Source organism: Geotrypetes seraphini, chromosome 13 (assembly GCF_902459505.1).
Source record: "Geotrypetes seraphini chromosome 13, aGeoSer1.1, whole genome shotgun sequence".
In the NCBI taxonomy this organism is placed as follows: domain Eukaryota; kingdom Metazoa; phylum Chordata; class Amphibia; order Gymnophiona; family Dermophiidae; genus Geotrypetes; species Geotrypetes seraphini.
The window spans coordinates 30,565,818-30,592,151 of NC_047096.1; the positions used below are offsets into that span (position 1 = coordinate 30,565,818).

The window sequence follows — 26,334 nt, forward strand, 5'->3', positions numbered from 1 at the left end:
GGGTGGTGATGGACAGCCAAGGAAAAAGAAAGGCAGAAAGAAAGAAAGCGGCTAAGGAGAGAGAGAGAAAAAAAGACAGACACACACACATATGTTCTAGCACCCGTTAATGTAACGGGCTTAAAGACTAGTGTTACCTATAAAATGCAACAGAAATGTGGACATCAATGTCTTAAGGAATTTGTAGAAAAATAAATATTATGAGAATAAAATAATACAGAGCCATATGCTATAGGAACAATCAATTACTAGTAGAACTTCAGGTGTGAAATTAGAAAATTGATTTAAAAAAATCAAAACCAAAACATTTGCCTAAGGTGACCACCTAGAACACTTCTATGGTTGCACATAAGGAGTTCTCAAATCCCAGACTTAACTTAAAAAAAATAGAAAACATAAGAACAGCTTTTAAGAATCTTTAACTATCTTAAAATATAAACAGTGTTAGAGAAGAGAAATATCTTTGTTTAAAGTGATGGTATTTTTACTTAAGAGTTAAAAACTCTTTTTAAATCGCAACTTGAAGCTGCTTATTTTTTCCCTTGCCTTTCCTGCTCCTTCTCACCATTTATCCCATGTGTCTGATCCTTTATTGGCATTTCAGGAAAGACTCCTTTTTACTAGAAGGTGGGCCTTTCTCCTCACCCTCTTTTCTTCTCTTTGCTTTCCTATTTCAGAATTGTACTTTTTCCTTTCAATGGTTTTCTTTTTGTGCTTGTACTAGTCTAAATTTGATAACCTAGGACAAGCAGGCAGCATATTTTCACATGTGGGGTGACGTCATCCATGGAGCCCATTACGGAGAGTATAAAAGTATACTGTCACTTTAAGTTTAGAGAAACTTTGTGACTGCCTGCATCGTGTATGCATGAATGCCTTCCTGCCCAACGCCCATTCGCGGCACCTCAGTTCTTCATTTTCTGCGGAGCGAAGAAGTACTTTTTTGACTGGCCTCGCTCTCCTTTCCTTCAAGTGATGTCCCTGCAAAGGTGTGCCTCTTCAAGGTCACCAATGCCTAGACACTCTCCAGCACCTACTGTTCTGATGACTACCATGGTACCAGTGCCGTCGATACCATGGTACCAGTGCAGAGGGAGTTGGCTTTTATGCTACAGACAGAGGCAGCTCATGCCACTACTGTAATACCACTGGTTCTCACCCAGCCTGATCATTGCTCCTCAAGGGTCTCAAGGACCAGGTCATGCACTCCCCACCAACGCTGATCAACAACCGTAGCATTGAGGCATCTAAGCTTATCTTTCCATTCGACGTTGGACTGGCACCATCGACGCTTTAGGAGTGCTTCTAGATGCTCACACCATCGACACAGCTGATGTTCCTCTTCACATCAACGCTCATTCCAGCACTGATCATCTAGAGGATCTTTAACGCTCCACAAAGTACTGAGGACTTTGAATCAGATTTATCCCACCACACCTATTCTGAGGGCCCAGACCTCTGCAGAAGAATCATATGGCCTTTCTTCTGACCCATCTCCACCACCATCATACAGGAAATCACCTCCAGAGAGTTTTTCATTCTCAAAATTCATACGACAAATGGGTCAAGATCTTCCAATAAAAATGGAATCAGTCTGAACCTAGAGAGAACTATTCGATGCCTTGAACTATGAATAGACACCAAGGAGTGCCTAAAGCTTTCATTTCATAACTTAATGAATGATGCCATGTTCATAAATTTGGAAACCCCATTTCTGGTTCCTGTGGCTCCTTGGAAATTGGATGTCCTATACAGAGTACAATCATGTCCAGGGTTTGACAAGCCTCACTTACAACACCAGTCTGTTTTGGTGGAGTCTGCTCTAAAAAAGGCTAGCAGCTCTAGAACTTCAGGATGAAAGGGAAGAACTTTGGACAAGTTTGGACGCCATTTATTCCAAAATTCGATGCTTACCAGCTGCATACTAAGTTACAATTTTTACATGACCTATTTCAAGTCCTTGGTCCAGCAATTGTCCCAATATAAGAAATATATCCCTGATGCACAATTCTCCAATTTCCAACACATTACAACTAATCTATTGTAGACTAGGAAGTTTATGGCTAGGTCAGTTATTGATGCCTTTGATATGACTTCTAGATCATCCACCCTCTCTGTAGTCATGAGGAGACAGGCTTGGTTGTGGGTTTCAGATCTGGACTAAAATGTACAGAATAAGTTGGCCAACATTCCATGTATGGGAGATGAGCTTTTTGGAAAAATATTGAGGCCACGCAAAAAATCACTAGGCATGAGCAGTCCATGTCAACACACTCTGCTTCCACATACACCAAAGCTCAGCCTCCCAGACACACTTCTTCCTTGTAAACTAGAAGGAGATACATACCATCTTCCACAACATCCAGAACACCTAAACAGAAGTATCTAAGACAGCAGAAGTCTCAAAAGACCCAGTCTCAACCACAACAAAAAATCTCAGCAAGCTTTTTGACCTGCTTCTAGAGAACTTAGCCAGTATCTTACTTTCTCTACCTCACACTCGTCCCATTGGGGGACATCTCACCCATTTCCACCAATGTTGGACGCTCATTATATCAGACAGTTGGGTCCTACAAATTGTGAGACAGGGCTACACTCTTCACCTGTGAAGTATACCCCCAAACATTCCTCCAAAATAGTCGTCTTTCTGTTCATCAAGAACTCTTGGCTCTTCTGCAGATCAGTGCCATTGAACCAGTACCTCTTCTGCAGAAAGGCCAGGGGTTCGACTCTAAATATTTCCTCATACTAAAAAAGACTGGAGGTCTATGTCCAATTCTGGATCTTTGTGCCCTCAACAAATATTCGGTCAAAGAAAAATATCAGTCTCTCTGGGAACCCTTTTTCCACTGTTGGAGAAGAATGACTGGCTTTGCTCTCTAGATCTTGAAGAAGCATACGCACATTCCATCTCCAATCTGCTGACAACATCGGACGACTTCAAAACATTCCGAAAAGAAATCAAAACCCTGCTTTTCAAAAAATTCATCCAAATATCTTAACCATTCTTCACCTACCTCAAGATATTACTTCCCCAAATAACCCACCTAAACACCTTCCAAGCAAACAGACCCCAAAAATTAGATGGTAATCTTACCTACTCTAACTATATTCTCTTTGTCCATATCACACAGTTCGGCACTGTCATTTTACTATCCAACCCCTAAATCCCCTTAGGAATCTATCCAGCTATCTCTCCTCTGTCAAAAAAAAAAAAAAAAAAATTGTATCTTCACTGGAAAATGTCCAGTCAAATCTTTTGTAATCTGCCTTGAACTGCAAGGTATAGGCGGAATAGAAATCCGTAATGTAATGTAATTCTTTTTTGAAATTTCAATAATTTTTATTGGTATTTTAAGAAATCATACATATTGCAAATACAATACCATACAATATAATATAGATCATACATATGCACAAAAGATAACAATGACCAAAACAGACATAACAAAATAACAGTAGACTAACATTTAAAGTTATTAATGGTCATTGATGCTTTCATAGATATATAAAAAAGGACAGTATGGATGTACACCTTAATCAAACAAACAAATCTTTATGGTTTAATAGGTGCATGTCTATAAGACTCCAATGGCTTCCATATTTTAGTAAATTTTTTTAGAGCATTAAATCTCTCTTGACAGTTATATACACAGTATTCTACCAAGTTATGTATTCCATTCTAGAAGTATCCTTCCAGTGTTGCAGTATGATTTTAATAGCCAAATTGATCAAAATTCTTAGTAATTTTAATTTATTATCAGATATGCATACGCACATTCTAATCCTTCCAGCCCACAGTACTTATCTTCACTTTTGGATAGGAACCCAACACTTCTGCATGCCGAGTTAGTGAATTTCAAGCACTTATCTCAGATCTGCCCTAAACAACATTCTATTTTGATAGTTGTCCTTCACATTCATCCCAAATTCCTACCAAAAGTAGTCTCAGAATTTCATCTCGGTCAGTCTATAATTCTCCCTGTCTTCTCAAGACCACATTCTCATCCTAGTGAAGCTGCATTACACACATTGAACTGTAAATGTGCTTTACTACCTGGATTGGCCCAAGCCTCATAGAACTTCCACTCAACTATTCCTGTTCTTCGATTCTAATAGGCTGGAAACTCTGGTAATCAAGAGAACAGTCTCTATGTTGTTAGAGGACTGCATCTCTTTATGCTATGCTCAGGTTGGGCTGCCGATGGAAGGTCGTGTCACAGCACATAAAGTTAGAGTAATGGGAACTTCAGTAGCTTATCTAAGTTCCACTCCCATTGAGAATATTTATAAAGCAGCAACCTGGTCCTCAATTCACATCCCACTACTGCCTGGATAATCATTTCAGAAGGGATAGTCAGTTCGGCCAAGCAGTTCTACAAAATGTATTCTCTGTTTAGATGCCAGCTTCCCTCCATCCTTTCCATATTAGTCTGTGAAAATATATTGCCTGCTTGTCCTAGGATAAAGCACAGTTACTTACCTGTAAACAGATGTTATCCAAAGACAGCAGGCAGATATTTTCACAACTCTCCCAGATTTGGTTTCTTAGCTTTTTTACTGAACTGATGGTCCCGCGAGCTGATGGGTGGGAAGGCACTGGCGCATGTGGGGTACAGGCAGTCTCGTGACAGTACACTTTTGCACTATCCATACCAGGGCTCTGTGGATGATGTCACCCATCTGTGAGAATATCTTCCTGCTGTCCATGGATAACTCTTGTTTACAGGTAAGTAATTGTATTTTATCTACACTTTTTGTCTTGCTAGAACGCTTCATTTTAAAGTGTTTGGAGAGAGAAGTTTGCCATTAAGCCCTGTGTTTACATTTCATCTTCCATCTATCAGGAAAGACTTTTTCCAATATTGAAACCTTTGGCCAGTATCCTCTTCAGGTCAATGGGTTTCAGAACCTGAATGAGTGCCTTGAAGGTGCCATGATAGAGGGAGAGATTGAAGCACAGCAGAGTCACCAGTCAGTTCAGTATGGACAAGAGGTTGGTACCAAGTAGTATAGAGTAGAAATGACAAACTATGCTAGGCCAGTGGTCTCCAACTTTTTTCAAATAAAGGGCCTCAGTGTGAATTCGAGAGAGTCTGAGGACCATCAAAATATTTCAATACATATTAATAGATTTGTAAACCGTCTTGACTTCTTGCTTAGACTGGGTATTAAACATTAAAAATTAATACTATTATTGATTCTACAACACTTAAAAAATATATTTTTAAGAACTCACTTTATTTTGCATTGTGAACAATAGTAAATTCCATAAATAAGACACCTGAGTAACACACTTATGAGATTGTTTGCAGTTACTATATCAAGGGGGTAAGATTGAAATTAACACATTTACAGGATTTGAAGAACATTTCAGCCAACTGTTTGAGGTCCACAATGGAGGACTTTGAGGTCTGTGTGTTGGAGACCAGTGTGCTAGGCAATACCTTGAAGCTTCATGCTTAATAGTACTGCTGAAGTCATTCAGTTATTTTACTTTTAAATTATGTCTGTGATTTGTAGTTCTTCTGTTGGATCTTGTAATAATATCCACAATACCTTCTACTTGCATTACAGCGTTGGTTTACAAAATTACCTCCAGTATTGACATTCGAGCTTTCCAGGTTTGAGTTCAATCAATCCTTAGGGCAGCCAGAGAAGATCCACAGTAAACTGGAATTCCCTCAGGTTATTTACATGGACAGGTGAGCCAGCTCTGATAACTTCCCTAGAACTGCTATGTTCTAAAATATCATCCTTCCATTTGTAAAGATTATGTGGAACCGGCAGAAATGCATGTCCCCTGCTTGCATCTTGAACAGCCCCTTAGGTAAATTTTTATATGCTCTGCTCAGATACATTTCCCTCTTTGCCACTTTTAAACTCCTGTTCTCCCCAGCACTGTGGAGTCTTAAGTCGTGGAGTTGGAAGCAATTGTAGGATTATTGGAGCAGGATTCGAAAAAAAATAAAAAAATGTACCACTCCAACTCTGACTAAATGGAAATGGTAATGCATTAATTCCAATTTCACAGATACTAATTCAATTAATCTATTTTTTTTCCAGGAAATAATTTAAAATAATATAAAAAAGCCATGATGACAAAGCTATAGCCTTTAAACCCAAACTTTTAATCTGTTAGGGTGCTACAAAGTCACCTGATGATTTATGTTGGCAGTGATGAAATGCCTTGTAGGTTGTGTGCTTTCAATTAGTACTGGAAATCTTTAATTCGTCTAATTACACATAGAGGAGTTGGAGTCAGAGTCTGAGGTATAAATTAAGGAGTCAGAGTGGAAGGTTTTGTGTACTGACTCCACAGCCCTGGTTCTTCCTCTAAATTTGTAAGCCTATGTTTAGCTCATACCTATGGGCTTCCAAGCAGACTTTGAAAGAGGAAACCTTCCGAGGAGTTTTCCTTTTAAAATTTGCTGTTGTCTCAGTGCCTTGGGTGGGTGCTTTCCCAATACAAGCGTTAAAGCAAAATCCTTAGATATACTTCTGCTGGCTTGCCCCCAGTACTGCCCATTTATCCCACAGGGAAAAAAGTATGTATTCAGTTTGCAGCAAGGGAACTTTCTTTTTTACTTGTGAAAATTGCCCTTTGCACATGTATTTACATAGTTGTAAATGTAAAATAATGACTGAAATAGTTGGATGTTAATGCCTAGGTACCTGTACAGAAACAGAGAACTTGTCCGGAGAAAGAGAGTGAAAATCCAAAAGCTGAAGGCACATGTAGCAGCCCTGCAACAGAAACTGGAAAGGTATGGCAGCCACTGTTCGGGATAAGCAAGTGGAACTGCAAAATTTCCACAGCATGTGGCCCATATAGCCAAGTTTTAATTCCTCCTTCCCAATTCCAAATCATTTTTTGAGGCCAGCTGCTAGAATGCTGAGTCTTCTACACAATATTGTGAAGGTGATCTTGATAACACTACCATGCTCCACAAATATTTCTCAAGTCATTTCTTGCACAACCTTCTTGCCAGTCGGCTTTTCAGGATATCCACAAAATACGATTGTGTAAGAAAATTCGTACATTTCTTAAAACTCATTTATTTGTACAGGCTTTTTTATGCTAAATTAACTGATCAAAGCAGAAATATTATAAGAATGCAGAATAAGTTGCCAAGCAGTGAATGTTTAAGACGAAGGTTTCATCGTTCATATTATTGTGATTTAATATAGATGAATGTGGATTTGAATTTTTAGATTGTTTTATGTATTAATAATTTATGTATGTTTTTTTCTGTAACCTACCTAGGTATAGGTAGTTTATACATTTTAAAAATAAATAAGAATGACATTTGCATGCAGTGGAGGTACTGCATGCAAATCTCTCATTCACATTCATTGTTGATATTCTGAAAACCGGACCTAACTGGAAGGTACTTCAGAAAGAGCTTGAGAAACAACTTATGGGAATTTTTTTGTGCCTTCTAATATCTATCTCTTGGACAATAAAAATGTGACATGAAACCAAACTGTTGTGCCTTTGATATGGGTGATGAATGAAAAAACTCAGTAATTCAGAGACTGACTCATAGAAATACAAGTTAAACTGTAAAGAATAGTGGTAACTTTAAAGAACAGTTAAAAAACAACAACAACCTACAGCTTCATAAGATAACATTTTTAATTATAAAAATAGCTGCAGTGGTCCAGTTGCTAAAAAAAGGCCATTCCATCATATGAACATTTTAGGCATGATATGGAAGCGCCTCAAAGGTGCAGCCAGGTTAGCTGTTCCATTTACAAAACAAAATTCTGTACTGGAGGGAGTGAACAGAACAGCTGGGTGCTATAGTGTGCTCCCAAGGCTGTGACAAATTGATGACTTTTGTGCTTTTTAATTCTAGGTACATGAAGTATGGTTCTGGTCCTAATCATGTGCCACTGCCTGACTTGCTACAGTGTGTGCTAGAGTTTGCCAGCACAAAGGTTACAGTTCATGGTATAACTAGTCTTGCATCAACTCAGTCATCACCTGCGTTGGAACCTGGTGCTTCTGAGATAACACCAGAGCAAAATGGGTAAAATTAACAAAATTGATTTTTTTTTCCATATAGAATGTGATAGCAGACCGTTGACTTGCAATAAATTCACAGTGGAATTGTACTGGATGACACGGTCACTGAGGCACGGCTAAGTTGTTGCATAACCAGTAGGAAGTAATTTTGTATCTAGTGAATTTATTTGATACTTCCAGCAGTACTTGTTTGTTGGTTACACCAGCCATGTAATCACCCCATGAGGCTGGTAATTTATGTATAGAACTGTAGCCTTTTTGTTTTAACCTAGCTACTCTTGACTCTTTCTCACTAGCATGTATTTTCTTTTTCCTTTTCTGCCTCTTGCTTTCTCTTTACCAGCCTAGAGGAAGAAGACAGCAATGAGAATATTGAAGGAGTGATTTCTCCCACAAGTCTTTCTGCAGCAGCAGCAGCCTATGTTGTGGTACAGGAACCTCTTCTAGAAACAGCTGAGCGTCCTGCACCACGCACAGTGAGCAAGGAGGAGCTGCATTATGTTGTGACCTGCCTACAGCGGTGGAGAATGGAAGTGGAGCAAGATATACAAGGTTGATTGAATTCTGGCCATGCTGGAGTTTCGGATATGACCAAAATTATTGCTCCCATAAATTCTGTTGGTGTCAGAACAGCAACTATCCTCAGTGGATAGAATGGGGGGAGGGAGGGCAGAACAGACTTCCTGAAAACCATCTTCCCTCATAGGCATTGCCTGGAGCAGCTCACATCTCCCTTCTGTTCAAGGACCCTGGCTGCTCTTGAGAACTACACCAGCTGCACAGGTGCGATCAGGCACTGGCCCTGCTGAGAACCGGCACATGCAGTCTGTGGGGTGAATTGTTCTTTTAGTGCCAGCAGAATATGAGAGCAATAATTTTGGCTGTGGTAAAAATTATTGTGGTCAAAAGTTCTACACAAGACCAACAACACCGAAAACTCATTTACATATCCAGTGAAACCTAGCTGCATGCTAAGGGAAAGCTTTTTTTTTTTAAAAAAAAATAATATTTGCTAGATGGTGCATTTTTTTTTTCAACTGGCTCTTATGTGTGTATTTACAGCCAAACCTATTTGTGCATTTCTATATATATATATTTTCTATTTCTACCCTGCCATTCATCCTTTTAATATATCACCATTTAATTTTCAGATTAAAAATAGCCATGGTGATTGTTTCAGCCTTATTGCTGCCTTAGCAGCTTCTGCTGAGTTATGTAATGTAGATCAGCGTTTTTTACACCCGTGGACCGGCAGAAATAAAAGAATTATTTTGTGGACCGGCAAACTACTAGGACTAAAATTTAAAAACCCCGTTTCTGCCCCATCTCCACGAGCTCGGTCACCTCAGTAACTATAGAAAAATAGAAAATATAGTGCAAAATATAGACAGCAGATATAAATTCTCAAAACTGACACGTTTTGATCACTAAATTGAAAATAAAATCATTTTTCCTACCTTTGCTGTCTGGTAATTTCATGAGTCTCTGGTTGCGTTTCCTTCTGTCTATGTATCCTTTCTTTCATTTCTTTCTTTCTGCACTCAGGCCCAAGAATTGTCCCTTTCTGTTCCCTCCCTCTTTCCTTCCTATGTCTTTAGTGCCCCCAGTGCCTCCTTCCCATGTCCTTAGTGCCCCTTCCTGTCTTTAGTGCCCCCAGTGCCTCCTTCCCATGCCTTTAGTGCCCCCAGTGCCTCCTTCCTATCTCTTTAGTGCCTCCTTCCTATGTCCCTCTCACTGCCTTCCACACTTTGTCCCCCCCCTCCCCGAAGCCAGCCTGCCTGCCTGTCTACCTCTCTCCCTCCCTCCCTGGCCAAAGCCAGCCTGCTTGCCTGCCTACCTCCTTCCCTGCCTGCCGTGCAAAAAAAAAAAAAAAAAAAGCCCCCCCCCTCCTTCCTTTCCCCCTGGTCCCCTGCTCTTACCGCCCTGCTGCTGCTGCTAAAGCCGACAGGAAGTCGTCTTTCCGACGTCAATTCTGACGTCGGAGAGGACGTTCTGGGCCAGCCAGGCAGCGATTGGCTGGCCCAGAACGTCCTCTCCGACGTCAGAATTGATGTCGGAAAGAAGACTTCTTGTCGGCTTTAGCAGCAGCAGCAGGGCGGTAAGAGCAGGGGACCGTGGGGAAAGGAAGGAGGGAGGCTTTTTTTTTTTTTTTTTGTGCGTCAGGTAGGGACAGGAAATGATCGCCTGTCCCGTTGTCCCCGAGCACAGCTTCGGTACGCTGTCCCGAAGCTGTGTTTGGGGACAACGGGACAGGAGGTCTGAAAACGGGACCTATGGTCACCCTAATCTTGCCAGCCTTGTGCGGACAGGCAGACATTTCCTGCGGACCGGCACTGGTCCGCAGACCGGTGGTTGAAGAACAGTGATGTAGATTATTATATTATTGTGTTCATGAAATTGCCAGCTATTTCATCATAATAAAAGCAAAAGCCCCTGAACTCTACTTCCAGTCCTAGAAATGATGGGCTTTGCATCTCTGTCTTCATTCCCTGAATCATCCAATACGAGAGATAACATAGAACACTCCTTTCCATCCCCCCAATTCTCAGTTCACGCAATTATTAAATTACTGTATTTTTAATTAAAAGTTTCCTTTGTTGACCAGGAAAATCAAATTAAGACCAGCAGTGTTTTGAACTAGGACACAGGGAATACAGAGCAGCAGTTCAGATTTTCAGGATACCCACAATGAGATGTATGTATGCAGATCTATCTCATGTATATTCATTGTGGATATCCTGAAAACCTGACTGGCAAGAGGGGGTACTCCAGGACTGAGTTGAGAAACACTGCTTTAAAGGAACATAGGGCTAGCTATGCGGTTTCTGATGCTGATATAGTATGTTATGTATTCTTTCCCACAGACCTAAAGAATTGCATTGCCAGATCTTCCCAGTCCATTGATGAAATATATATGGATTCTTCACTTAGTAAGGTAGGAGCTGTGCACATTAAGCTGCTTTTTGGACTTTATATGTTTCTGCTGACCAGAGTATGACCAGAGTATGATTATAAAAATAATTCCAATTTTTCATTCAAAATAATCCTAACCTTGATAACAGTGTATGTAATAAGGGCTAGGGAAAGTTGACAAGCATGGCATTTTTAAATATAGCTGTACCTAGAACCTTGTGTTTAAAATGCTCTTTGGAAAGTGCTTTTATTCATGCTTTCTGGACCTGAGTGTGCATCTTTTCTGGAAAAGGTTGTGTGCATGTTTGTGCAGGATATTGGGCTAAGTAGTACTGCTATTGGGGTGCTTCTATTGGGCTTATTCAAACCTTGTGGCCTCAAAGAGAGGGAGGACCCTGCAATGGATTTGGAAACTTAGCTTACTTGGATATAAAACCATCTTACAGGTCTGGACCTCTTCACAGCCACCCTACTATTGGGCTTGGAGAGCCCATGTTTCACAACTGATCCTCTGGGAAGTACGAGATGCTCAAACAACTTATAAGCGAAAGAAGTCCTTTTTATTCACCTGGGAGCCTTATTTGCAATCACTTTCCCATAGGGCCCAGGGTCAGATAATGAATAGAAGGGGGATCCCTCACATTAGAGGGCAAATGTTATGGTTTCTTTCCTCTCCCTTTATGATCCTCTTAGTATTTTTCTTTCTCCCTTCTGCATTGAGATCCCACTTAGATATTTTAGTTTCACCAAATTTTTCTCAGTTGTATTTCCTGAATCTTCAATTTGGTAGGTGGGTGGGTTATTGGTGTTACAGCTGAATATTTTGAAGCTTCGTTTAGTTTGGGTCTGCTATGTTAGCGCTGGTTTCTTGGTTACAATGCCCCTTTCACTTTCAGGGATGTGTGATATTGATTGTTGCATTGGGGGGGGGGGTGTTTTTCCGTTCCTTATTGTAATTCTATATAAATGAGCCTCTGTGTTATTACTTGCTAATTTTTCTTTGTTTATTTTTACAAATCAATTATCTATATCAGTGGTTCCCAACCCTGTCCTGGAGGAACACCAGGCCAATTGGGTTTTCAGGCATGAAGCAAATTTGCATGCCTATCACTTCCATCATATGCAAATCTCTCTCATGCATATTCATTAGGGCTAGCCTGAAAACCCGATTGGCCTGGTGTTCCTCCAGGACAGGGTTGGGAATCACTGATCTATATCACTCTGAGGGAGGAGGGTGAGATGTATTTTACTTTACACAAAATTGTATTGTGTTACTTTCTTTCCTGTTGTATTGTTGTGAAATCATCAATAAAATTTGTTGAAATTTAAATATAGCTCTACCTGAAATGTCTTTTGTGGCTCTCAGACATAGTTATGTGTGTACAGTACATAATCGGTTTCCTTTTATCCAGTTTCCATAAATACCTATCAGATGCAGTCTACAGCATATTTCTCATGGTTTCTGCCTGAGGAAGTAGGCAGAATACTGTAGTGCTGTCCTGTAGCATATAGCAGAATACAACTTTCTGTTGCGTCCCTTTCAGATTCCATATGCTAGGGGTTCAATCCCAACCCACAGTCCAGGTATTGCAGGGATTCACATCTTCTCGGAACACATGGTACGCTCCCCCTAGTGATAAAACCAGTTTTCAGTTTCTGCAAGCAGTCTGGGCAGAAGTATTTTGCTGTTGCTCTGCTTCTATTTCTTATTTTTTTCAATTAAAGTTCACTTAAACTTCATTTCTCGATGGCTTTGTTGCCTTAAGATCCCTTCCTGGTGGTCCTCTGTCGGAGAAAAGAATGCAGTCCTGTGGAGCCAGACTGCAGCTTCACAGAGAAACTGGTGGATCTGTGAAACCAGCCTGCTGTGTGCCACCTTCTGGAAGTACCCGGGGTCCTTTCTGTGGAGTTTGCTGGCTGGGGGCCCCACAGTCACAGGTTTCTAGCGCAGGCTGAGTGCGTCTGGACAGAAACTCACCAGGGTTTCAGGGCACAGGCTGCCTTTCCCACCCCGACCGCGTGACAGAGGATCCGTGGGGGCGGAGGTTGGAGTCAGTCTTTGGCCAGCTGGCAGTCCGAAGATCTCCATTTCTAGGCATTTGGGGCTGTTCTATGGCAGAAAAGTCCTTTTCTCCATTCAGCTGCTGAAAAGCACTGACAGGCAGAATGCACCATAGAGTCTATGAGGAACTCCATTGTTTCCTATGGGAAATTTGGGAGTGGTTTTGAAAAAAATTTAAAACCACTTTTTCAGTTTCTGTGGGTAGAGTTCAGGTCCCCTATCTCCTCAGACCCCAAATCACTATTTTTTTAAATTTTTGAATGTTTGTTATTTTGCCATTTTTGGCGTGAATTCATGATGGCGGCCATCTTGGATGTTAAAATTGATCCTTTTTTTCTAACTATAAATTCTGCTTCAAAACCCCCTCAATTTCACTGAAAATCAATTAGGATGGATTCCCTAGCCCCTAATCTATTGGATTTAGACATTGATTGTACCGGATGGGTACTGGATCAGCGAATTTGAAACGCATGCCGTAGCGCAATGGGGGAGGGGCAGGAGCTTCAGACTTTACCTCCTCCGTGTCCTCTTAGGCTGGGGAGCTGGCCTGGGTCCATGCCTTCTGAAAAAAATCTCGCCCAGGCGCAGTTCACCTGCGTTCCAAGTCTGGAGACTCTTGGTGCACAGCATGTACCTCAACAGTGCCCTCCCATGGTTGCAGAGTGGGCCTTTTCACTGGATTTTATTCAGCTCCTCTGAACAGCGTTTCCTTAGACCCTGCTCGTTTGACGTAATTGGCGGGCGCATCGGGGCTCTTGTGGTCTATGACATCTGTAGCAAATCTTTCTTTTGGGAGCTCTCTTGCTGGCTGTGTCAGATTTCGATTGCAGTAGTTGCCATGCTGTTTTTCTGTTTCTTCTGTCTCCTGCCACTGCATTTAATTTGGATCCAGCTGCTGCCTTTGCTGAGACTAGTCTTCTTGGCCTCCTTGAGCGTCCGGATTTGGAGGTTCTGATCCTTTTTTGTATTTTCAGCGTGCTTCTGTCCGCTTCTTTACGGCTGGTGTTCTGTAAGAGCTCCATTTGGATTTTTCACCCAGTTGCCGGATCCTGTGGGGAATTTTCAGTGAGTATGCACATTGCTGAAGGCTTTTTCTTCGGGTGCTCATTGCACATAGCAGGTTATTCTACATTGTTCATCAGTGGGTTTTTTTTCTAAGTTGCCTTTTTTGCCTGTTTATTACTTGTGGATATTTTGCAGAGCATACCAGTTCGTGACTTACTTTTGTTGATGGGGGTTCTCCCCTATACCCCCTTTGTCCTGGATTTACAGATATGTTTTTGGCTTTGGGACTGAACTGATTTTACCACTAGGGGAAGTGCACCATGTATTCTGAAAAAATGTGAATTCCTGCAATACCCGGACTGTGGGTTGTGATTGAACACCTAGTGTATGGAATCCTCCAGGGACTAACAGAAAGAAGGTTATCGTAGATAGAAACCTAATCTATCATTGCAAGGGATAGTTTCAGTGCTTTAATGTAGCTTTAATGTAGTGCTATCACTAGCTTTCACTGTGATAGCAGCCCTGGAGTTTTATTTGTAAATATGAAACACTCTGCTGGTATAATTGACCATTTTAGTTTTTTGCTTAGTGAGACCAAGGTTGCCATGTTAAAATCATGCAAATAGATAATTGGTTCAGTGGAACTTAATAAGCAGAAAATATTAGTAAGCACCAAAAAGTATGAATGAGTTATGCTTGTCTTGTTCAGTCAACTGAGAATGTGGATGGTACTTTGATTCTTTGTCACTTTTACATACCAGGTGATGTCTATATTTTTAAAATTAAATCTTGAAGTTTAAGCTCTGTTTGTCTTGCGCATAGGTTCCCTACTGCTTACATGCTGTCCTAGTTCATGAAGGGCAGGCCAACTCGGGACACTATTGGGCCTATATCTATAGCCACAGTAGAAAACTGTGGCTGAAGTACAATGATATCTCTGTCACTGAGTCCAGTTGGGAAGAGCTGGAGAGAGACTCTTATGGTGGACTGAGAAATGCCAGTGCCTACTGCTTGATGTACATCGATGACAAACTCCCACACTTCACGGCAGGTAAAATATGAGTTGCCTCTCCTGCTAAAAAAAGGCATGCTGATGGGAATGGTTGGGCATATGCAAAATATATTGTAATTCTCTTCCTGGAAATGTCCAGCTATCTTTCTGATGTAATCCGCTTAGAACTGCAAGGTACAGGCGGAATATAAGCCAGTAATGTAATGTAATATATTGAGGCTGGGAATGGAATGCAGAGACTCAAGATTAAAACTCAAGATTTCGAGAGTCCACTTCAAATGCATCTGCCTAACTTTCAAGATCCTCCACGGCATCCTTCCTCCATTAATTCCACTTTCTTGGAGCTCCTCAAATCTTAATACCACCAGACCTACCCAAAAATCAAAATTATCCTTCCCCTCATTAAAAGGCATTTCCCACCCAGGAAAACTGGGGACTTCCTTCCCCTTCAGATTCACCGAGCTCTGGAACAACCTTACCTCCCCTCTTCGGAACCTGAGTGCTCTCCAACCCTTCCGTAAACATCTGAAAACCTGGCTTTTCTCAAAAATCTAACACTCCCTCCTCATCTGACATCCTAGCCCTCTAACATTCTTCTTTCCTCCGATCTTCATCTAGCCCTTTCCTTGGAGTTCCTTTCTCATTACAATTCCTGTAGACCGTGCCGAGCTCCACGACTATGGAGATGGTGCGGTATAATTAGTTTAGTTTAGTTTAAAACTGGAAGGTTATTACATTCTTCTAAAGTGTGCTAACATTGTTCCATATATAGAACATTAAGATTAAAATATATGTTGCTAGAGGAGGCCCTTGATCCTGTGATTTTTCTTTGTGCTGTCCTAAACTTGGAAGGCATTTTACTCTGTGCAATCCAAGAAAGCTCGGCCAATAAAATATTTTTTTATTTTGTAATTTCCAAGAAAATGGTTAAAAGTTATTAGATTGTTATTTAATTCCATTTTTATTCCATTGATAACGTATCTTTCTCTCTTGCTTCAATGTCAGTAAAAATTTGATTTTTTTTTTTTTTTAAAGATAGAAATGAATTTATTCGCACAGATGTGAATTTTTGCATCCTGACATTTTAAGTTCTTATTTTCCTTTGCAAGCTTTATGATTTCCATCACCTGTTGGTGCCTTAACAGCTTAAAAATCAAAGGACGTGGTCTTAAATCCTTGCCAACTCTTCTAACAGGAATCCTGTGAGCTCTTTCAAACTCTAAAGGAAATTTTAATTTGAGTGGTAAAATCTTAGGAAGAAACTGTTCAAGAAAGGTAATGGCATCATTATTTTCAACACCTTCAGGGAGATCAATAATTCTCAAATTATTCCGTTTTTCCCTGTTAATAATATCTTCCATTTCTTTAGAGAGAAATTCCACTTTTTCTTTATACATTTTACATTTCTTTAACTCAGCTTCATTTGCTGACATCCTTTTTTCCATCTGGTCCATTTTTAGTTCAAATCTTTCCATTCTTGCTGTGAGACTTTTCATTTCTTCTTTCACCTCCTTCAGAATTTTAGCATTGTCAGAAACAATCTCAGTTATTAGTTTCAGTTGAGCAGAAATGTCACCATTATCCTCTTTTGGCAACGGTACTTTCGCAGGATCCAGCTTTGATCTTTTAGCACCTCCTCCACTTGTGCTAGCTCCTTCATTCTTCATCTGTTTATTTGTAGCCATAACCAGACTTGAAATCACTCAAAATCACTAAAATAAAACTAAATTAGTGACTTATTATTTCCTTCAGAAAGCTTGTGATATCAGAGCTCACTCAGCACTCAACCATCCAGCTGCGCTTCCAAGCCACGCCCCTCCAGGCCCTCCTTCCATTACTTTTGCATACTTATGTCAGATAGTATGTCTGAGTTTATTTATTGGACTGCACCATTTATTCTTTATTTAGGGGCCAACTCTCCCTCCATCCCTTTCCATCTGTGAGAATATGTTACCTACTTGTCCTTGGATAAAGCACAGTTACTTACCTGTTAACAGGTGTTATCCAAGGACAGCAGGCAGATAGTCTCACAGCCTGCCCACCTCCCCTAGTTGGCTTCTTCACATGGGCATAGAACTGACAATCTCACAAGCCAGCATCAGGTGGGAAGGCACTTGGGCATGTGCAGTTCGGGCAGTCGCGAAGCTTTGTTGAAGCTTAAAGTGACAGTACACTTTTCACTGTCCGTACCAGGCTCCGTGGATGATGTCGCCCATCTGTGAGAATATCTACACGCTGTCCCTGGATAGCACTTGTTACAGGTAAGTAACTGTGCTTTATATACCAGTGGTATAAACAAAATGAAAGCAGCATATGACTAATCTATAAAATCTCTTCATTTTTTTACAAATATACTTTGGCACCTAAGCCTTTATTTTTTTTTTCTCGATATATACATAAAAAAAACTCCCCTATTTATTCTTCCTCACACTTGGCAGATATTTACTGTTTCAAAAAGAAATTCAATAGGAAAATAATATACTCGGAGACCTGGAGGACCACGACAGGGGAAAACTCACCATCCAAACAGCATTTAAAAAAAAAAAAAAATTTCACTTGCCCTTAAATGTTAAAATGATCACAGTTCTACACCAAAATTCCAAAAAATATTTGAACACTTATCTGCTTAGAAGGTTTATTTATTTTTTTCTAACATACTAAGTATTTTTGTAGTGATGAATCTCAGATGGAATACTATTCCAAAGAGATGTACACAGCATCAAATTCCTTTTTTTGATGTGCAAAATTGGTGTTTTGATATACAATGCTGCATATGTCTAGTAGTGAAATAGAAATGATTAGTAGTAGTAAATGCCCACTGACTTGTCATCAACAGTCTTGCTACTCTCAACTGTGACACAGCTCATAAGGGCTGTTAATCAGTTTAACAATTTTGTAATTAAGCAAAAAAGTCAAATTAGGATTGTAATTTCCACTGCCTCACTGCTCCTGTAATGCCACTGTCACTTCTCTCGTCTCCCACTTTGGAACACTGTAGGATTAGGCTGCTTTTTTCCATTGCAGTTCACAGTCCTGCTTTCTCTTACTTTCTCGTACATGACAACAATGCAGATGGATATTTTTTTCTAGTTTAAAATAGGCATGAAGACGGTGATTTTCAAAATTGAAAGCATTCTAACTAGGGCTATATCGAATAGTATATTTTAGTGTTTGACCAAATATAAATAATTAAAAATAATATTCACCTGAATACGAATAATGGGCATTGAATTTTAACATAACAAATAATAAAAGAAGCAACTTGAAATTATAGATCAAGTGTTTATTTTCCAGTAGAATTTAGCACAGTAGCCCTGGATTATTTGTATTTGAATTTAAACCGTTATTCATCCAAATATGAATAATGTATTTAGGGCCGAATCAAATTGATTACGAAGATCTGGAAGAGCCCTAATTATTTCTAACAAGAGGAAAGATTCTGCTAAAGGACGCATGTTTGTGTGTTTCAGTGAGGCCAGGGCTACTGCCATCTTTCACAGTACTTTGAGTCACAACAATTCCCTTCCTTTAGGAAAGGTTAATATGGAAGCCGGTCAAGGGTGGAATGAGGTGGAAGCTATGCCTCCGGGGCTGAAACGTTATGTAAGGGAGGAAAATCAGCACTTTGATCAGGAGGTAGATGAATGGGAAGAGCAACATTCATGCAAGATCCCTCCATTGGAACCTGCGGTATCTCTTCAATCTGCTGACTTCTCCGCTGAAAGTGATGGTGCAGGTAAGTGCAGTCTGTCAAACACATTCTGGATAATTTTTCTCCAAGTCAGAACTTGAAATGTTCAATTACCATGCAGAGCGCTAATGTTTTGCTTCCGATGTTCATAGGAAACAAACGGGGCGATTCTATATTTAGGGGTGTTCATGTGGGTGGAACACGGGTAGACCATGGGCGTGTTGCTCTGTGATGTGTTCAACTTTTAGAATACTGTCAATTACATTTCCAGTGCAATAGGGATGGTATGCTGAACCAGAGTTGTCCATCTGTGTTCGCGAGCATACTGCAGACGATGTTAATCACAGCTTTTGAACTCCTCCTTCTCCACGGTCTCTGTTGCCCGCTTAAGTTCTTCCTTCTGCAGGCAAGCACGAAGGTGTCTTTATGATCTGCTCCGTTTATTTCTTTATTGTTTTGCGGTATCTTTTTTGATTTGTTTGCCTTTTTTTTTTAATGTTGCTTAAAGAGACTGCTTTACCTTCTTGGAGAGGAGCAGACATTTGGTCTGCAGCTGGCAGGTGTATCCTTTAGGGCAGTGTTCTTCAACCTTTTTACACCCGTGGATCGGCAGAAAAAAAAGAATTATTTTGTGGACCGGCAAACTACTAGGACTAAAATTTAAAAACCCCGTTTCCGCCCCATCTCCGCAAGCTCGGTCCCCACAAATCATCTGATCCCATCCACACAAGCCTCAGTTATGATTTTATATTGAATGTATTTTATTAAAGTATAAAAAGAAACAATATTCTGTAGAATTGTCATTTTATAAATACAAATAATTCAGAGCAAGGATCAACAAAACTCCTGTCTCCCCTCCCCTTAACATATATCCCCTCTACTATCAAGAAAACTGAACAAGCCAAATTATTACAGAATGCTACACAGAAATATCATGCTAACAGAATACTGAAGTAACACATGACAGGAATAGTTTTAGGGGAGTGCAACTAGGGCAACTGCCCCCTGGTTAGAGAGCGCCCTAAGCCAGCTGGAAGCTAAAGAAGCACTGCCTGGGTTTTGCAGTCCCCAGTTATGTCTAACACCAGCTCTAGCAGGATATATATTTCAAATCTGATATATTCTAATCACAAAATAGAAATAAAATTATTTTTTTCTACCTTTTGTCGTCTCTGGTTTCTGCTTTCAATCTTTTTTTCACTCTCTTCCTTCCAGCGTATGCTCTCTCTGTCTCTTCAATCCAGCATCTGCCCCTTCCATATGGTATCTGTCTTCTTTCTATGTCCCTCTCTCCTTTTTACATGATTCATTCCATCTTCACTGCTCTCTTCATTTTTATCTCTCCTACACCAGATCTATCATCATTGTCCCTCTGCTTATTTTTCTGCTGACCCCTTCCTATCATCAATCTCTCTACTTTCTCATGCCTGTGTCTCCCCTTCCCCTCCTCTAATCTCTCTGCCAGCTGTTTCCTTCCTTTTTTCATTCTCCCTTCCCTCCTCCTCCTGTCCAGCAGTAACTCTCTTCCCTTCCTCCCCTCCCAGCAGCATCTCTCCGTCTCCCTCTCCAGTAGCAGCTGTCCCTTTTTTTCCTAGCCCAGCAGCTTCCCAGATTCCTTTCCCTCCTCCCCTCCCAGAAGTATCTCTCCTTCTTCTCCCTCTCCAGTAGCTGCTGTCCCTTTTTTTTCCTTGCCCAGCAGCTTCCCAGATTCCTTTCCCTCCTCCCCTCCCAGAAGCATCTCTCCTTCTCCTTCTCCCTCTCCAGTAGCAGCTGTCCCTTTTTTTTCCTTGCCCAGCAGCTTCCCAGATTCCTTTCCCTCCTCCCCTCCCAGAAGCATCTCTCCTTCTCCCTCTCCAGTAGCAGCTGTCCTTTTTTTTCCTGGCCCAGCAGCTTCCCAGATTCCTTTCCCTCCTCCCCTCCCAGAAGCATCTCTCCTTCTCCTTCTCCCTCTCCAGTAGCAGCTGTCCCTTTTTTTTTCCTGGCCCAGCAGCTTCCCAGATTCCTTTCCCTCCTCCCCTCCCAGAAGCATCTCTCCTTCTCCCTTTCCAGTAACAACTGTCCCTTTTTTCCCCTGCCCAGCAGCTTCCCAGACTCTGATAGTGGTTTTCTCCCCTCCCAGCAGCTCTTCTTACTTCCCAGTGCAGCGATTCACGAAGGCAGCCTCGGGTCCTTTGTTGGGTCGTGCCGCCTCTGAGGAAAGAGGAAGTTGCATCATCAGAGGCAGCCGCGACTCAGCAAAAGCCCCGAGGCTGCCTTCGTGAATCGCTGTGCTGGGAGGTAAAGGAGAGCTGAAGAGAGGGGAGAAAGCCACTGTCGGAGGCTCCCCAAGATCTCTCCGGCCCAGCGCACGCTTCCGATGCTGATCTTGCCGGTCCTGCGCGGACCGGCAGGAAGTTGAAATGAGTCAATCTTGCCGGTCCTGCGCGGACCGGCAAAAATTTCCTGCGGACCGGCGGTTGAAGAACTATGCTTTAGGGAACTGTACAGCCAGCCTGCTGAAGATTTGTGGCGCTCAGGGTTCCAGGCCCTCAGCACTTGCCACTTGCTTCCTTGACTTGGTCAAGAGCTTGAGTGCAAACTGTTAGGCATCAATGGTATATTTCGGGGCACTCAGGGTTTTGGTGGCAGCTTCGGCCCCCCCCCCCCCTCATTTCTGTGTCCATCGGGGCCAGGGGGGGGTAGAGGATCAGTCCAACTAAGGTCTGACTTTCAGCTCAAAGATCTTGGCATGGTAGCTGACTAGCAGCTTGAGGCAGAGAACCCCTTTAGATTTAGCTACACTTTGAAGGAGCTGAAGCAGGCTTTAGCACCATTTCCCCAGCACAAGGTCTGTGAGTATAGACTGTGACAGCCTATGGGGAAAGGGGGGGTGTCTTGAAAACTATTTTCTTTAGCATCCCTCCAGACTGGCACAGAATGCTCCTCTGCCAGCAGGTGGTGACTGAGACATTGACTTTTGGCTGTTGTACAAGTGGGCTGTGCAGTCCCATCTACAATCAGTCTGTTCTCAGACTCCAGCAGGTGGAGGTGGTAAGCCTGTGCAGTCTTTTCTTTGGTTAGTTAGGACCTGTTGGATATGATTAGTGACCTTTTTGTCCTTGTTTGTAGGTGCCGGATTGAGCTTTGGGGACCCTTTCGGGGATCCGTCTGACCTCAGAGGTACCACACTTGATTGGTTGAGTCCCTCTATTCATTTCCCCCACCTCCCCAAATTTTTGGGTTTAGAGGTGCCTCAGCTGAAAGCCTTGCCACAGTTCATTCAAGGCATATAGCCTTGAGAGCAAATAGGGTCTGCTCATTTGTTAGCTAAAGTTTATACTAAAATCCCCCCCAAAAAACTACATCCTGAAGCAGTTCTGGTCTGAAAGGAAACTTAAATTAGCTTTTATTGCATTTAATTGTTAACCGACAGTTTTACTTTCTCTTTTTAGTGGTTCGCAATGAGCACTTTAAAGACGCAGGAAAGGCGGGAGAGGGAAGATATGATAAAGACTTTTAAATACCTATATGGCATAAATGCACATGAGGTGAGTCTTTCATGTGAAAGGAAGCTCTGGAATGAGAGGGTATATGATGAAGTTAAGAGGTGATACTTTTTCACAGAAAAGGTGGTAGATGCTTGAAATTGTCTCCTGGTAGAAGTGGTTGAGACAAAGACTGTGTCTGAATTCAAGAAAGTGTGGGTCAGGCACGCTAGATCTCTTATGGAGAGGAGGAGATAGTGGATGCTGTGGATGGGCAGACTGGATGGACTATTTGTCTTTATCTGCCATCATGTTTCTATGTTTCTATTACTGTTCATTAAGTGATTTGTTTTAAATTCATCTGAGCAGATCAGACATCTAGTTTTGGGTATTTCCCCGTATTCTCCTCCTCCTGTCGTCTTCTATAAGGTGGTTGCCATCTTTGGTACAAACTGAAGGGGGCAGCAGAAATTGTGGAGTAGGAGTAGTTGAAAAGCTGTGATTGATATCTTCTACAGTATGCTCGCAAGCACAAATAGACAACTCTATAGTACAGCATACCATTCCTATCTAGTGGAAAATATATTGTTTGTTTTTAGTATTTATAGACCACTTAATAGCCTAAGTGGTTTCCATTCAGGTACTCAAGTATTTCTCCCTATCTGTCCCGGTGGGCTCACAATCTGACTAATGTACCTGGGGCAATGGAGTATTAAATGACTTACCTAGGGTCACAAGGAGCAGCTCTGGGCTTGAATCTGCAACCCTAACCACTAGGCCACTGCTCCACTCCTAGGTAAGAACCTTTATATTGCATGTATATTAGCCATTGAGTTGGCATAAGTGGTCATGCCTAAAAGTCAGTGTTCCAAAGGAGCTTGGGGCACCCAGGTACCATTGTAGAATTGACATTCAGCTTGCCCCATTATGATGCCAAAATTGAGGCGCTAAGTTGTAGAATTGTTCTGAAGGTTTCCAGTTATATGGGGGAATCTTTAGCTACAATGCTGTTGATGATTCTGAGATTTTGCTTCCTAGATTTGTCTCCTGGCAGTGCACATAATGAGCGATCCTTATCGTCTGAGCATGCCTTAATTGCAAAGGAGCAGACTGCCCAGGCTATTGCAAATACTGCTGATTCCTTTGAAAAGAACGGGGTGGAGGCAGCTCTGAAGGAGGTGAAGTCCTTTTATCTAAAAACTTTGCATATTTTTATCCATCTCATTTTCTTGAACTACCCTTGATTTTTGACTGGCCGACAAAATTCAGCCAGTGGCGGACAGCATGTTTTTGTCCGCTGTCGGTGCTAAAACCAGAAATTCAGTGCGGGGCCTTGTGCAGGCTTCCACTTTGAATTTCTGGTTTTTAAAAACTGACTAGCATTTGCTCGGTTAAGTCGCTATTCAGACTTAACTTGCCAAGGACTACTGCATAAAGATAGAACAGCTATTTATGCACTAAACATGGCCAGTTAGCTCTGAATATTAGGAGCTAACTGGGCTCATGCCCTGGAATACCCCTGGTGTTGTCGGCTTCCTCTTCAGTTAAAGTAGCACTGAAAATGACCAACAAGCCACATACAAGCGAGTTAACTGGTTGGTGGATGTTCCTAGCTAGTTAACTCACTTTGAATATCGGCTGGTGTATCTTTTCGGAGAGGCTGAATGCTATAATATGGTGAATCTCCAAATGAGATGTTGCATGTGTATTGTGTGCATTTGTGTAATTAACAGCAGTTGTTCTCTGTTTCTGATACCTATTGATATTGGTCCCATATATTCTCTGAAATCATTCAATGGTTGTATCTAGCCCAGGGGTGTAATTAATATGTATGAGAGGGGTTTGCGTGCACTATACAAATGTCTCTTGTACATTTGTTAGGAATATCTGAAAAGCAAGGTATGTAGTCCTCCAGGATTGCAGTTTGGTACCCCTGATGTAGCCTGTGCTTGAGCTGAAGTCTGAATGAGTGCAGAGACATAATTTATTCTTTTAATATGTGAAAGGTGTCCAGGAAAGAGAAATTGCATTACAGTGTATCATCACTTTTGGGAACTATGACTCTGGTGGTAAAAATTAACAGTCCATACTTTGGAACATCTTCTTATCTTGCCATTGCTTCCTGTGTCATTGCTTGTCTATAATTCTGTGCTGCCTTTTTACAAATCTTTTTTTTCCCTTCTTTATGCTCTTAGTTTCATTTTTCCCTTCTTTTTTGCTGCTGCAGCCAACAGAACCAAATGCAGAGAAAGCCCAGCAGCCTAAGTCTGAGCTGCCAGTAGAAGCTGAGCATCAGCAGGGAGCAAGCAATAGAGAATCTGAGTACCAAGCCAGTTCCCAGATCTCTGAAGTGGAGATTCCCAGTGTGGGAAAAATTCTGGTTAGATCGGATGCAGACGGATATAATGAGGAGGTACAGCCCTGAATACAGGTGCTAGTTATCTCAGATTTGCTTGCAGGCTTGTTTTTAGGTTTGTTTTTATTGGAACTTATGATGCATGTACTATATGCAGATAATGGTACCTTCACAGAAAGAACCATGCATGTAGCGGTTAAGTACTGTATCTAGCTAAGTGTTCATCAAAGGTAGGGTATTCAGAGGTACTGGAAATGCATACCTCTCTCCTTAACTTTCAAGATTTATGATTAAAGGAATACTGGTTTTGAAGGTTTTTTGGGTCAAGTCAATGTTCCCCAAAGCTCTGCTGCACAGCCACTGCATCAGTGCCTACAAGATTTTCTCTGCAACATTTTGGGAAATTTGAGTAAAAAGATACCTACATTTTACTGCTAAGCATTGTTGAAATGTAATGGTAGGTAGTAGTAGAACTCTTGGTTGAGTCTTGAAGGTGATTTAATTTTGCTTGGCCCTCTCTAGAAAGCTTATTATTAGAAAAATAACAACTTGTGGAGATAGGAAGAACCTGACCTCTTGATTCAAGATTTGTGAGACATTCATTATAAATTGTGAGCTTGCTGAGGCTTATTCAGATTAAGCCCATTTCACACTCCTATATGCAAGTGGGTTCTATTTGAATATCTTGACCTCATGACCCATTTATGTTACTCAAGGCTTTGCATTTCCATCCCCTTTCTATAGTGATGCTGTATAAACTTTGCCTGAATATGATTGGTTTGTTAACTTTATTCTCCACCCTTTTTTCTCTTTGAACAGTCACTGAAAGTCAAAACTGGCTGTGATGCTGTTACTTTTTACTTTCTCTGCATTGCCACTAAGGTCCTGCCACCAGGGCAACTGAAGGTGGTTGAATGTGGTTGACACTTGATCAATCCTTCACCTAACAGGCCTGCTACAGCCTTAGAAAAGGTTTAGCTGTACAAAAATGCACATAATTTTAGTGAAGGATTTAGGGAGGCAACTCTGGCTCATATTATCTACCTTTAATTTTCACTGTGACTTTTCTGTCTTTCCTCACTTTCTTTTCTCCTGCTTTTTGTGTCTTTTTTGTTTGTTTATTCTATGGTAGGTGATGCTCAGCCCGGCCATGCAGGGTGTAATTCTGGCTGTGGTTAAGGCTCGCCAAGCCTTTGATCGAGATGGGCCCGAAGCAGGGCTTGTTAAGGTATTCTTTTTTGTCTTAATGCTGCACACTGAAGCAGAACAATTTATATACTGAGATAGATTGTATGAAGTTATGTGTAGTTAAAAAATATCCATTCCTTTACATCCTGTTAGATCAGTCCAGACCTTGAGTTATATTCCCTCACCAACAGATACAGGCAGCAAACTTCCAAGAATACCATCACTATAAGGAGTGGTGCAACCAGAACCTTCTAGTATTTCTCTGCCTCCAGTAGATTGTGCATCCATGTCCTTTGTCATACTTTGGACATTCCAGTTTGTAAAATGGATTCTCATGCTACATGGCACCAGCACATGGACATCCATTTCTCATGCATTTTAGAACAGGCTATAAGTCAGTAGATCCTGTTCTAAAATACTAGCAATGTACTGGTATATGTGTGTGTGTATATATATATATATATATATATATATATATATATATATATATATCTGTATTAATGGACCACTGAGCCCTAAAGAAGCTCAACCCCAAAAATATGAAAAAAAAAAATAAAAAAAAAAAAATATATATATATATATATACACACACACACACACACACACACACA

The 26,334-nt window shown here is 41.2% G+C and overlaps 1 protein-coding gene across 9 annotated transcripts in view; it reads left to right on the forward strand.

The window, feature by feature from the left end:
- The window catches only part of USP28 (ubiquitin specific peptidase 28), a 110,297-nt gene that overhangs the window by 62,821 nt on the left and 21,142 nt on the right, over window positions 1–26,334 (forward strand). For 7 of the 9 annotated variants that reach the window (XR_004536720.1, XR_004536721.1, XM_033917530.1 and 4 more), the window contains exons 10-20: window positions 4,848–4,996; window positions 5,578–5,705; window positions 6,672–6,767; window positions 7,863–8,036; window positions 8,376–8,584; window positions 10,897–10,967; window positions 14,835–15,063; window positions 18,557–18,760; window positions 23,218–23,357; window positions 24,407–24,592; window positions 25,668–25,763. Coding sequence is in view for 7 of the 9 variants with exons in the window: in XM_033917530.1 (XP_033773421.1) it covers window positions 4,848–4,996; window positions 5,578–5,705; window positions 6,672–6,767; window positions 7,863–8,036; window positions 8,376–8,584; window positions 10,897–10,967; window positions 14,835–15,063; window positions 18,557–18,760; window positions 23,218–23,357; window positions 24,407–24,592; window positions 25,668–25,763 (1,682 nt within the window). In the remaining 2 variants the exon portion in view is untranslated. The remainder of the gene's footprint in view (window positions 1–4,847; window positions 4,997–5,577; window positions 5,706–6,671; window positions 6,768–7,862; window positions 8,037–8,375; window positions 8,585–10,896; window positions 10,968–14,834; window positions 15,064–18,556; window positions 18,761–23,217; window positions 23,358–24,406; window positions 24,593–25,667; window positions 25,764–26,334) is intronic. The other 2 variants (XM_033917529.1, XM_033917532.1) reach the window with 1 other exon arrangement.